The sequence below is a fragment of the Diaporthe citri genome (genome assembly GCF_014595645.1).
Source record: "Diaporthe citri strain NFHF-8-4 chromosome Unknown scaffold_6, whole genome shotgun sequence".
NCBI lineage: Eukaryota > Fungi > Ascomycota > Sordariomycetes > Diaporthales > Diaporthaceae > Diaporthe > Diaporthe citri.
This window is the reverse complement of record NW_025064851.1, coordinates 3,916,233-3,929,634: the sequence shown is the minus strand read 5'-3', so window position 1 is coordinate 3,929,634 and position 13,402 is coordinate 3,916,233. Positions and strand designations below refer to the sequence as shown.

At 55.4% G+C, this 13,402-nt stretch overlaps 3 protein-coding genes across 3 annotated transcripts; all 3 read right to left on the bottom strand.

Annotated features, from left to right (window-relative positions):
• Positions 1-985: 985 nt before the first annotated feature.
• INS49_013027 (uncharacterized protein) lies at positions 986-1,857 on the bottom strand (the record flags this gene model as incomplete). Its single annotated transcript, XM_043173729.1, has 2 exons — positions 986-1,386; positions 1,452-1,857. 2 exons carry the CDS (start codon positions 1,855-1,857, stop codon positions 986-988), a joined length of 807 nt encoding a protein of 268 aa, XP_043023026.1.
• A 1,502-nt stretch (positions 1,858-3,359) lies between these two features.
• Positions 3,360-4,425, bottom strand: INS49_013026 (uncharacterized protein; the record flags this gene model as incomplete). The annotated part of the gene is made up of 2 exons (XM_043173728.1): positions 3,360-4,273; positions 4,335-4,425. The coding sequence occupies 2 exons, from the start codon at positions 4,423-4,425 to the stop codon at positions 3,360-3,362; spliced, it is 1,005 nt and encodes a 334-aa protein (XP_043023025.1).
• Positions 4,426-8,982: 4,557 nt separating this feature from the next.
• Positions 8,983-11,096, bottom strand: INS49_013025 (uncharacterized protein; the record flags this gene model as incomplete). Its single annotated transcript, XM_043173727.1, has 2 exons — positions 8,983-10,564; positions 10,915-11,096. The coding sequence occupies 2 exons, from the start codon at positions 11,094-11,096 to the stop codon at positions 8,983-8,985; spliced, it is 1,764 nt and encodes a 587-aa protein (XP_043023024.1).
• Between the last annotated feature and the right edge of the window lie 2,306 nt (positions 11,097-13,402).

Genomic DNA, 13,402 nt, shown 5'->3' with positions numbered 1-13,402 from the left:
ACAGCAGCCGCAGGCCATCATGCGATTCCAGCCGCAATGTGGACAGTGAGCCTCGTGAAATCGAACCACCTCAGCGGCAAGCAGCCCGGCCAGGCCCCGCCATGGGAAACTATGTTCCGTTGTGGCAGCTCCGCAGGCCTGGCAGGGGGGGGGGGGAATTGCAGATCTCTCTTTTCACTAGCTGATCTGATCGGGTCGCTGCCACGTTCCTCTTTCGGCTCGGATCAATCTGTGCTGCCCTCGGTCCATTCTGACGGCACCCAGGCAGTTGATGGTCAGTCACTAGTGCTGCGGTGCTGCTTTGCTCCTCGGGGCAACTCCATCAGTCGATGCAATCCCACCTGCATTTGACGACATGGCACTGCACTCTTCAACGTCGTCCTCCAAGGTCGTCTCTCTCCGCGCAGGGAAGCCTGTCCTTCAGCTCGACAATTCCCCCTCAAACCCCGCTGACGTAACAATCGGGGCTCCTCCCCTTGCACCATCCCACATCCCGCGGCCAAATATACCTAAACAGACTACCATGCAGACCGTCGGGGTGGGCTGGCCGGGCTGGGGCGGCTCCAGCGCAAGCTGCACAGCAACTGCAATATGTGATCATGGCATTGACTTGGATTCCAGTCTAGTCTCTTCACATGCCCACTAAAAGACGACATGCTGTCTCCTAATCACAGTAGTATGCAGGAGGAACCCCGGGACCTAGTTCCAACCTTCGTCAGCCCTCAAGGCAGTGGCAGTTCTGGCACCACGAAACACGCGTCCAAGGGGCTGCGGCCAGGCCCACAGCTCCCCAGTTATCCACTGCGACAGCCCACCCATTTTCCGTCTGCCGTGACAGCTGCCCCAGTTGTTGCTGCTATATCACGTCGGTCGCGCCAGCCATCAGCCCTGTTGCGCTCAGGGTCCGCCAGATGTGGGAACACCGCCCTGCCAGCCTAGTAGCGCAGTGGACTTCAATCACAAGGCACCTGTTCAGAGCAGTCGATCACCGGTGCCATATCGGCATCCCAGGCGTCCACCCCTTCTGCCGCGTCACAACCAGCACGTCCGCCTCGATCCCCGAACTGTTGACCTGGTCGATGCTGGCGTACAGGCTGTACCCAAACCTCTCGAGGATCCCGAGCAGGCTCAGCAACAGCATCCTAGACTTGACCGTCTCCTCGCCCGACGCCTGCCACGGCTGGCCGTGGAACTTGAGCTTCAGCCGCCCGCTCTCGAGCTCGTGACTCTTGAGCCTGTACTTCGCCCGGAACTCCGCAACGATCGCCTCGGTCAGGTCCCCCGGCGGCGCGTCCACGATCTTCATCTTGTCCGTCCAGTCGAAAGAGATGCTCAGCCAGTCGCACGGCGGCGGCGGCGGGTTCTGATATCTGAATATGAGGGAGTCTGGGAAGGAAGGGTCAGCGTCGTCGCCATGGTTACCGCAGAACTGACGCCCAAGGCCACCATACCTTTGTCCAGCTCCTTCTTGGACACGTCCACCGCCGCCTGCAACACCCACCCCATGTCATAAAGCGCCTCGAGCATCCTCCTGATCAGCCGCCGGGCGTTATCGTCGCCGTTTACCTTCTCCTGCCACGGGTAGCCCTTGAACTTGATCTCCTCGGCGCCGCCGTATGCCCGCACGTCCTGGATCGGCCACACGGACCCCAGCACGCCCCTGAGGGCGCTAGTCTCGGGCGCGCTGAAGTTGATGAAGCGCATCCGGTCTGTCATGTTGAGCGTCACGCACGCGAACCGCGTCTGGAAGGATGATGCGCCTTGTGACGGCCCCGCCGATGCCGTGGCCTCCAGGAACGATGGTGGTGGTGCGAATCCTCCCTTGGGTTCGCCGAAGGGTTTGCTTTTGTCGTCCATGATGCCGCTAGCCTTGTAACTCAAGCGTAGCCTGTATTTGTAGGTGAGTGGTCTCGTAGGTCCTCGCGATGGTTAATTATAATGTGTGTAGAGTGAGGGGGGCCCAGGAGTGGGCTGTCTAGGTCTTTAAGCCAGTTACCGGCGTGGCGAGGTAAGGTGATATGAATGTGCTGAGTGAGAAGTTGTAACTGCCTGACGATTTGAGGTTGGCTGTGAGACCAAAGCCACAATGCGGGCCAGCGGCACTAGCTCCTTCCGCCGCAACGGTTCAGCTCGTCTACGGCGCCCAAGTACAAGCTTGAGCTGGTCGGTCACATCTCAATGACCGCACTCAGAATACTCGAATCGGTGTTGGCTCTCATCGTCTCTATGGCGTTTGGTCTATTTGCCTGCACGAGATGTTTTCACTCATATCTCGCCACATCAAACCCCACCCGGTGCTCTCACTGCCGTCCATGCGACCAGCTCCTGGGAACAGTTCAGCACCTGTCGTGGTAAATAGCATTACTGAGATATTTGTATCTGCCTTGCCAGAATATCAATGGCAGGTGGGAGTCACTATGCAAAAAGTGAGGGAAGAGGAGGCTGTACATGCAGACTTTGTTAGAGCCAATCATCACTGCAGGTACAGAGAATGTATGTGACCCGAGACGAATCGGATTGAAGCCTGGGAGAGCTGCAAAACAACAACTCAGCCTTGTGGAATCTGGTAGTCATCGTAGAGGATGCTCAGAGTCAATCGAGGGTGGGAAGAGGCCGGGCACTGACAGCCAGGCTAGGTGTGCACTTGAGGCATCACATACCAGCAACTCTCTAGTTACCTAGGTGTGTGTTCGGTCTAGTAGGACTTGGAGGATGGCAATCTATGAAATGAAAAATGAAAAAAATCCTCTATGAAGTGCTGAAGTAGTCAGGATCTCGAATCAGTATTCCATGGGGATCGCGCCTTGAGGCAAACGTGTGTATAATACATTTATGATTCATTATTGCTTCTGGTTTGGACGTAGAGTGAAGGGGACAAGACCCATGTTCAACTACCGGTCTCGCCATTGATGTGTAGCAATAAGCAAGACACAAGTTGACGCCTATTTCAGGCCAACGTATTCAGCAAGCAGCCCTTGCCATCCTTCGACTCAACAGGCTCTGATAAAGGGGTTTGCTAAATGTCTGAAACATCAAGCGGCATGGGAATGTGTCTCGTCAGTCAAGGGTCAATAACTCTACACGCACTGGTTTGTTTGGATCTTAGATCTATTGTCTAATGTTGATCTATATGTACTTGGTTTATCGTTGCAAGTTTAACATCACTCATCCGCCTCGTGTCTCATTTTTTGCGTCACCGGCAGCCAGCAAAACGTTAGGGAGAAGAAGACAAAGGGACGAACACGACTGAAAGCATACCCAACATCTCAAGCCTCACCAAACTCCAGCGCAATTCACCTAAACCCAGAACTCCGTGTGCTATGTATTGCCCAAGGTTATGGCGCATCCCAAGCAATGCCCTAAGCAGCCGGAACAGCAACAGCCTGCTCCTCCCCGACGACGCCCAGCTCCCGTGTGACATCCAGGGCCGGTGTCTTGAGCTCCGTGAAGGCCTCGGGCCAGAGGAACATGCGCTCCTCTTTCGTGGGCGACATGACGACCAGCCTGGGGACGTTCGACTTGCTCGACAAGCGGCGCCACATGTTGGCGCGCGGGTTGAAGCGGGCGGGCAGGCCCCGTCCGGCCGTCTTCTTCTCGTCCTCGTCAATGATCCGGGTGAGCTCGGCCTGGATGCCCGCGAACGTGTCGAAGGGGATGTAGGCGATGCCGTTCTCCTGACAGTACTCCTCGAGGCGCAGGCCCCGGCGCGCGAAGAGCACGTCCGCTTGCCTGGCGGCCGGCAGGTCTGAGACTCCGTCGCCGATAAAGACAATAAGCGGGATGGCGCCCTCCTCGTCGGCGAGCTCGGCCTCGGCCGCGGCGCGAGCCTCCTGCACCGACAGCGCCTTGTCGTGGCCCAGCTCCGTGTCGTGGCGCCAGAGCACCTTCCAGTCGGAGCCATCTTCGGCGATGGCGGCGTCATTGGCGACGATCTGGATGTGGCGGGACTGCTCCTCCCCGAGGAATGTGTCTAGGACTCTGCGCAAGACCGGTTTGAGGCCGGCCGATATCACGTTAAAGGGGATCGAGTTCTGGAGGCAGAAGGCGTGGAAAGAACGAAAGTCCGGGTCGATGTCGAGTGAGTCCTGCATCACCTCGAACCCGTCGTCGAATGGGATGTTAAGTGACCCCCACATCTCCTCCGAAACATCGCGGAAGGATCGTTCGCCATTTTTAATCTGCTCGTCCAGAACCTGCCGTCTCTTGGAGCCGCACCCGAAGTTATCGAAGAGGACGTGGCCCGTGTCTTGCATAAAAATGGTGCCGTCGAAATCTTGGTAGGGGAGTTCGCATTAGTTATGAATCCTAGACAAAGGGGTTCCCACGTAACATACCTGAAAAGCATACGATCTTCCTCTTCTTATTTGTGGACTCGACTGGCGTGTCCTTGGCCGAAATGGCAGGTGTGAGCGCAGCTGGAGCCATGATAGGTGTCTGTAGAGGAGTAATGGCAGAGGAGGAGTCAGTGATGGACCCAGGTGCCTAGACAGTCCAAAAAATACGGCCAAAGTATGTATTTTCGGTGTTCGAGACTGGTGAGCTAGGTTAAAGGAGAAGCACGGTAGGCAAGGAAAGGTCAGTCAGGACGGTATATGTACGAGCAGAGGAATGGAAACACCATCGACACGCAGTCCTGGGGCGCTAAGTGTTATCGTTACCACCATGACCATGACCGAAGCAGACTAGGGATTATGGAAGGGCCAGAATCACGATCAAGGCTAAGGCCCGGATTCAGACAATCCCGTCAGCGAACAAGTGGTCGATGCCCCCCACGACGTTTCTGCAGGGGGTTCGTGGACGGACAGCGCGCACATGCAACGGCCTTTTCGCATCCTCTCTGTTTGGTGCATTCCGTCTATCGCCACCCCAGCATGAGGATCGTCACCGCACAGTTGGGGCATTGCAGGAGGCCAACACATCAGGAGGAGAGAGCCCTTGGACGGGGGTCGAAAGGATTTTTCCAAAGATAGCTGCGGCAACTCAGTCTTGCTCAGCAGTCGGTGGCGGCCAGCGGTAGGCCGCTTGGCAAAGCATGTCCAACCCGGCCCAGGGCCGGAGATCTTCGCGGGCTAGACTCGGGCGGCCAGGCCTGCAGCAGAGTTGGAGGTCTCGGCCCCTCGTTCATTCGCTGGTGGCGAGGAGGCTCTGCTCCAGATCCGACCTCGAGCTGGGATCCACCAGTGGCCGGGCAGCTCTGGCCACCATCCACTGGAGGTGATTGACAGGCACCAAGTGGGCAAGCCGGCAGCGCCTGGCCAGTCACTGGGACGCTGGCCGGGATATTCACATGCAAGCCTTCATGGCCCAACAAGATGAGATGTGCTGCGAAAGACATGATGCACCCACGAAGTCTGTATGAGAACAGCTCCAAAATGGGCCCGGACGAGCAACAAAGAGCCTCGAGATGACCTTGCCGTCATCGTCGTCGCAGGTTTTGGGTGATGTCATCGCGCTTAAGGGAACGTCGGCTCGCTCAACCGCAAGCACTCGCAGTGGATACGCCTGCGCTTGACCCCATGGGGATTAATCTGCCAGTCCGACTCGCATCTCGCCCGCATGCAGGCCAGGCCGTCTGGAGTGGTCTGGACGAGCAGGATTGGGGCCTCGCTGAGCCTGTCAGGCCCAGTCCTGGCGGCGTGCACCAGCGCGACCCAGGGAGCGGTGAGCAATCCCTTCGGCAGCCCCTTTCCCCCTTTAGGCTCCTCAAATACTGCTGTGATGGCCCACCCGCGTGCGCAGAGATGGCTTACCGAAATCTGATGGGGTTCTCAAAAGGAGGGACTCATCTGCCGGTGAATTGCATGCCGTCATTACGCGTCGAGGGGAGCACTGAGGGGATCATGGGAAGCCTGCGCACCCCCATACTGACTCGGGGAGAGATGCGTGTGTGACATTCCGGATGCTTGTACCATGTCAGATGGACGGACATGATGTCAGTCGTTGCGAAAGTCCGCCGAAGCAAGCCGCTGGGGAAGATCGGCCCCCGAATTGTGTAGGAAAGGCAAGACGATTCTGGAGTCAACGGGTGCTGAGCTTTGTTACTGGCAGCTCTGGGTTAGACCCTGACCATGGACACTCGAGAACACTGTCCACCCGCGCCATTTGTATGAATAGAAACGACCAAAGACGCAATGCGCTCTGCTTGTAGAGCACACTTTTCATGGATATTTTATTTTCCAAGCAGCGCGAGCTGGTTGTGAAGAATATCTAGCTAACACTAAGGGTTTCACTTCGCCTTTGCTGCACAGCCGTGGCTTAGCGAGTACCGCAAGTCACCCAGCTCAAATTTGGAAGAGCGGAAGAAATTCCCTCGTCCGCTTTCAAACTCGTTCGATAATTCGTCGCAAATCGGATTGCACCCTCTCTGCGACCTCACGGCTGAGACTCTCTGAATTCTTTTTGAATCGTATTAAATTAAGGCCAAGTATGGTTGGTGACTGGTCTAGACAACGAGTACGGTGCTCATAGAGCTGCCCTCATGAATAGCTTTCTTGGGAATACATAGCCGACACAGTCACGCGTACCTTCTCTTGATTGCCCATTCCAGGTGGCAGATGGGATATGGTCGACCAAGGAGAGTTCCCAGCTTAATACGTGTGATATCAGAGGACAGCATGCTTGTTCTTTTAATATAGTTGCGGATCTGAGGAAAGGAGGTCTTTGAGCTCGTTTATCGTGACACCGAAATCACATATTACTCTGTAAAACGGTCACGTGGCTATTGATGGGCTTCTGACTGTTTTTGAATGTGATCAATTCCAGCCTTTCATTGGTCTCACCCAAGTGATCCACCGCTTGTCGAGGCTGGGAAGTCCGGCAGCTTCACAATCTATCATTGCCTCTGACCAGCGAAGATATCAGACACAGGTGGCATTTCTCCTAGACTTCCAACCGAACCTCGCCTAGCATTGTAATGCAATTGCATACCGCAACGCATTGAATAGTTCGACAGCCCACAAGACGGTGCTGTAGAGGGAGAGTGCCATGCCGCATGAAGTGTGAGGTATTGTTGACTAAAGCGACCTCTCCTGTCATTCTCCGTGTGTGTCGCGAGTCGAGGGCCATCTCCTTCCTGACTGGCGGAACCCAATTGCCACCCGACCTGAGCAACAGAGGCGCGCATGATTTCAGCCAGGGGTGGAGGGAGGGACGCTGCTTATACGAGTTGGTTATTGCAGTTGTAGTCATGAGAAGAATCCTCCTAGAGCAATACCACACGAGAACAGACGATCCACATGAACAATACATGCACACGCATGCAACTAATTACCCCTTAGCATGTATGAGACTCGCGAAAGAATGCGTTTCATTTTGAACCTCTTGGAAAATCTTCACATGTGATTCGAAGAGGCGATAGTGACACCGGTATCCAATTCTCAGAACAAAGACTGGCACTGGAGGGCCTGTCAAGAGCCTTATGGCCTTTAGAAATGGTCTCGCAAACCCCAGAGCCTCAGGGACTCACGCCCTACTTACCAAACGTCTCCGACCCGTAGTCTAAGACAGAAACCACCATTTTGAAGAGCACGGGTTGTAGCTAATTTGTAAGCTCAAAGGCATTGTCAGTCTCCGTGTATAATTTCAGAGTCGCTATCATAGGGTACGTAACAGTTGGCTCGGCGTCATTGCCTCTGCCCTACGTGTTAGGGACTTGCTGAGACTACCTAGGTAGGCAGACAGCAACTCTGAGTCACGCTTGTCATAGCTCAATGTTTCTTGCGCGTAAATTAATACCCGCCTGAACTGGCCCAAGCGGCAATTGTACGGCACCTAAGTATCATACCGTCTATGTACAGGATTCAGAGAGGCCAGCCACAAATGGTCAAGTCAAAGGTGTGGCGAGACAGGCTTAATGAATTCTTTTATAGCCCCGTGAATGTTCCTAGCACTTCGAGTAGGGCTACCTCCTACCACTTCAACTCGAAACATCTCAACCAATATGCAAGTACCTAGGTAGCAACTCTGACCCTTTGTTGACTCAGAACATCGCTACCTCTCGTCACTGATCATCATTTCAACCATCACGTAATACCCCTAAATAGAAAACCCAACCCAGGGATCAACATCTAGACCACTTAATCCAAATGAACCCCTCCACCCCTACAGCTGACCGGTCACACACAGCCTCCGACAACACATGCAATGTTGCGGAACGACCTTCCCCACCAGGTCCCACACGCTTCCAGAAACACAAGAATCTTGTCACAAGGTACGTACCCTCTACGGAGTGGGCATCCCGCACTCGCAGGCCACGACGCACAGCATCCACATTCTGAAACCTCTCAGCCTGGACCGGACCCCCATCATCTCAGCGCACAGGAGGACTGACTAGCCGGTGCCAGATAAGGTTCATTTATGCGGTAGGTGCCGCATGAATCAGAAGGGACACGGCAAAGCGGGTACTTCTTTTTTGGTTTTTTTTTTAGGGGTCCAAGGGTCCAACTCAATCGGAGTAGGGGTCTTGCCATCTTTGGTTTTGTGTCCGTGCCCTCTTTGGATGTCTTCAGCTTCCTACTCGCTGTCAGGAAGCCGAGGTTGTCGTGAAAGACACCTCAATATTTGAGTAAGCTCTGTCAGTTCAACTATGGGTATCAGCCTTTGTGATGGTTAGCTCGAACTCGGGACCGGCTCACACTTCTGCTGCATGTATCACCAACGATCTCCAGAGATGAACCGAGGGAGGTACCAAGAGCTGACATACTCACGTTTCAAGCGTCTTCGCAATGAATGCACGCAATTTGTGTAAGACCTATTCAGGTTAGCGGTGAAAGACACGGCGAGATGAAGAATATAGCTCCACGCAAGTCTGGCTTTCTATTTTCCGGGTCTCGCCAGGGCTCTAGTCTCTCTACCAGTCCCAGTCTACCACATTTATGTTGCCAATGCGGGTGAATTCCAACAACCCCCGACAACAGGGGACAAAGTAGAGCATATGCTCTCTAGAATAACGCGCTCTAACAACCAAACGCCCGAGATTATGCATCAGTGCAGCCCGCTCTCGCCAGTCTCCGCCATATGCAGCTGACATTGCACCAATATGTCCACCATCTTTGAAATCTCTTGCAAACGGCTCAGCACGACCTTGTTGCCCTCTACGAAGCCCTTGCACTGGTACCTAATGCCGGTCTCTGCACAGAATTCACGCACGAGTGTCTGACACTTGCGTAGGTTGTGGCGTGGGACTCTGGGGAACAGGTGGTGTACGGCCTGGAACTGCAGACCTCCGTGCAGCCAGTCAAGCCACTCCGGGCAGTCGACGTCCATGGTAGTACGGATCTGGCGCTGTGCGAACGACTCGGTCGGACCCAGGTCGGAGGTTGGCGTGCCCCAGTGCGATAGGGTGATCTGTACGTGAAGCAACATGGTCATCGCGTGTGACATGAGAACGAAGTAGATACGCGTCTGCCAGTCGGGCAACGAGCGCCAGACCAGCACATAGCCGAAAAGTGCCCAGTAGCATGCCATGAAGACGACCTCAAGCCACCTAGTCCACCAGGCCGAACCAAGCTGTGTGGCGCGGGGAGAGAGGAGGTGCAGCCACGACAGAATATAGAGGTTGAAGCGTGCCACTCCCATGATAGGGTAGTACACATACTTCTGATAAGGTACCATGATGTCGGCGGCCTTGTCCCAGACGAAAGTGTAGTCGTAGAATGTGCTGCGGATAGATTTGAAGTATGTCGGCGTGTTGGAGAAAAGAGGGATATTCTGAATATCAGGGTCGTGCTCCGGCATGTTGGTGACCAGGTGATGGACGTTATGCGAACTCTTCCACCAGCCAATGGAAAGACCGCAGCAGAAGTCGCCAATGAATGCGCCAATGACAGTGTCAACGACGAAGTTTCCGGTGATCCCACGATGGCCGGCGTCGTGAGCGGTGAACATGATCTGCTGCCAGAAGAGGCCGAGGAAGGTGGCAGAAGACATGTACCACTCGATGTGAAGCAGGTACAGGAACATGCCGAACAGCGCCGAGTACCGAATCAGTTCCCTGCCGTACTCTGAGTAGGGGCATTGATACAGGCCTCGGTCCTGGATTTCCTTGTGAAGGGCACGGTACTGTTCTCGGATCTTCTGCTGCGTCTCGGCATCCAGAGAGGGATAGTCACGGATGCCATCTGCGATTTCCTTTTGCTCCAGGGCAGCCGTGTAGGCCTCGCGCGACAGACCCTTGCCGGGCAGAAGCTCTGCGGTCTTTTCAGCAGCTGTGGCCTTTGCGTTGACGTTCCTGCGTCTGCACTCGCCATCTTCCTTCGTGGTCGGCTTGGTGTCCGAGTCGGATGCACCGACACTCGAGTTGCTGGAACTAAGCGGATCGCGCTTGGACGAGTGGCTAAAGATGGAGTTGCCGTCGTCGTCATTGTCATCATCAGTAGCGGTAGCGAGGTCATAAGCGGATGCGGGGCTGTCGTCTACGGCGGAGTCGTCTGTGTATATCTCTGGCACAGGGCTCTTGAAGACCGACGTGCCGGCGCGGATTGGAGGCTCAAGGTTGGTCCAGGGTTCTTGAATACGACCAATGCGGTAGGCCTTCATAATGGCCAGGGTTTTTGCGAAATGGTACCTGCATTATCGCCGATTGATCAGCATTGGGAACTGGGCAAGCAAGCAAGCAAGCAAGCAAGCAAGCAATGCGACCTGCACGCATGCGCATGCAAGCCTGCATTGGGGCCGAAACCAAACATAGAGTGGCACGATGGAAAAGCAACGCAGCCAATGGTGCGCTCACGACAAGGAGTCGAGAAGATTGGATCATGAACCTCAACCTTGTGCGTATAATGCTATTGACCTCCCGGGCGCAAGAAGTGGACGGAGGGGGGGGGGTAAACGCATTGGCTGCCGTTGGAGAACTGAGGGGCGCGGGGGAACATGTGAAGGCTTGATTGCCAAGAGTAGCATAGCTGCAAAACTTACACGTTGATTTCATCCGACGCATCTCGACCGACCATGTGGAGGATGGCCAACCGGCCACCAGGGTGCTTATTTATCCAGCTGTCCAGCTTCAGTGCGTAGCCCTCGTGGATGACAATGAGCTTGCCATCGTCAATCAGCTCCTTGACCTCGCTCGCCGGGACGAGACGGTTGCGGTCGTTCATGGTAGGAGAGCTTGACTGAGGTGGGCGGGTTGAGGCGGCTTCTGTTCCCTAGTCGAGGAAGCTGGGGAGGAGCTTAGGTCCAAGGTGTAGGGGGCAGACCTTGGAAGCTCTTGACGGTGAGGAAAGGAAGGTAGGTAGGTGAAGATAGGTAGGTAGGGTATCTGGTCGGTGGGAAGTCAGGTACGACGGGGAGAGAGAGAGACAGCCGTGCACAAAGGGTGGACAAGTGACTTAATACATGGCCTGTTTCCCTTACCTGCAAACAAAGAGCAAACAGCGACTAGAATGAAGAAGAGCAAACACTTCGAGGACCAGAAAGAGCTCATCCACTTGCACAAGCTGGGCAGTGGCGATATATAGGGAGGTACATACGGGGACGGAGACGGAACAGGAGCAGGTAGGTATACTCGAGGCACTGCCATTCTGCCATCCTGCCGTGGCTGTCCTGTCCTGTGCTCCTGCTCCGTCCCCCTTCCTATCCCCTTGTCATTCTGGCTCGTTTGGGTCCAGAGCAGAAAAGCTACTTGTAGGGGTAGCTGCACATGTGCGTGTGCGTGTGTGCAGCCCAGCGCCGTACCGCACGTATCCTATACGGATACTGGAGGGAGGGACCACTGCCGCGGCGGACGGGTTCGTACCTACCGTATCGAGCAACCCTGCAGGAATGAGAAGAAAACTGGGGACGACAATAAGGGGCCCCAACCTGGCAGCTGGAACCTTGGAACCTGGCAGGGCAGGCGAGTAGCAGAGTGGCCAGAGTGGATGCCGCAGCTGCGCTGGGATGGCAAACCGACAGACTGTAAGATTGGCAGACTGGCTGCACTGGGCTGGATGTCTGCAACGCGGAATTTGATCGAGACAGCCAGAGTGTGAGTGTGTGTGTGTGTGTGTGTGTGTGTGTGTTTGTGTGCATGTGCATGTGTGCTGTCCGTCCGGGGACATACGGTATCCCCAGCAGCTGGAGCTGTGCAGCCGGGGCTGGCGCTGGGGCTAGCCCGCCCGCCTTGTGGCCGCCGGCCGTTTCTGTCAAAAAAGAAGAAGGAACCTCGGAGGACAGAAGACGGATAGAACCAGAGCCAGAACCACAAAACACAAGGGCAGGCGACGGGGATCGCCAAGGTGGCCCCAGGACCCTGAATCCTGATGTCCCTCACTGATCCCAGGCGATCCCAGATGATCCCAACCAAATTGCTCCAGACTGCTCCTCCCATGTGCTCCAGTGCCCGCTTTTCCCAATCGTCGCCCCCCTCCGGCCCTAGGGCCCGAGAGTCATTTCGCTGAATCCCGCTTGGCAAGAGCTGTCCTCGGATTGCACGAATTGCAACTTGACGTCCAAGCTTCCAAGCTTCTTGAAGCGAGAGAAAGCTGCGCCTCAGCCCCACTTTGAGCGCCCCCCCCAAGTCGCCCCTCCCCCAAAACGCCGCGTCAACTGGCCTGGCATGGCTGGCCCAGCCAAGCACGAGCCTGCATTGGGAAACCATAGTTGGTTGGTGTCACTGACAAGCTGAAAGTAAAAATCAGATAAGAGAGAGCCGGCGAGAGAGAAAGAAGCGGCTGGCGGCAGACAGGGAGGTGGGGGCGGGAGAAGCGGGAGGCAAAAGAAGGGGAGAAAAAGATATTGATAGACCGGTACAATATTCCGCACCGCCTGTCTGGTACCATCCCGTACCTGCGTATGCCGTCATATGTGTGCGTAACAAGTCAAAGCCTCAATCTTGAAACGGTTTGAGATACAACAGCAATCTCTCTCACCTTTCCACTCACCTCTTCTATTCCATCACGTATAGGCCTGCCGAAACAATCCCATACAATTTGCCTCCCATCAGTCATGTCCTGCCACAGGCATACCGCTGGATCTGCCGCTTCCTTGTCCCCATCCCATCCCATCAAGTTTCCGTCCCGCGGCCCTAGCCTCTGCCAGGTCCTCCCTCGCCCCTGTTTGGAAGTACTGTACTCGCATTCTCTCTTTGTCGCCACTTGAGCCTGAGGAAGAGCTCCCTCCCAGGTTTCTAGTACCATTTGACCGTGATACCAGAAACCTGTGCCTCGTCGCAGTCTTGTGCAAGCCCGGCGGGCGCATCCAATTGGCTTCCTCATCTGTTCCCCGTGGGTCATTCTGGGTCGTCCACGCTCCGGGCGACGCGTGGGCCACGGGACAAGTGTCCAGCCTATCCAACTCATCGAATCGCCGTCATGTGGAGGTTCAGGAGGGTGTGAAATTCGACGGGCTGCAGCGCCTCTTGGCTTGGTCAAAGTCTCGGCGAACTCCCCTAGCAACTAGCACGACGCGCCTCCGCTCCTCCGGG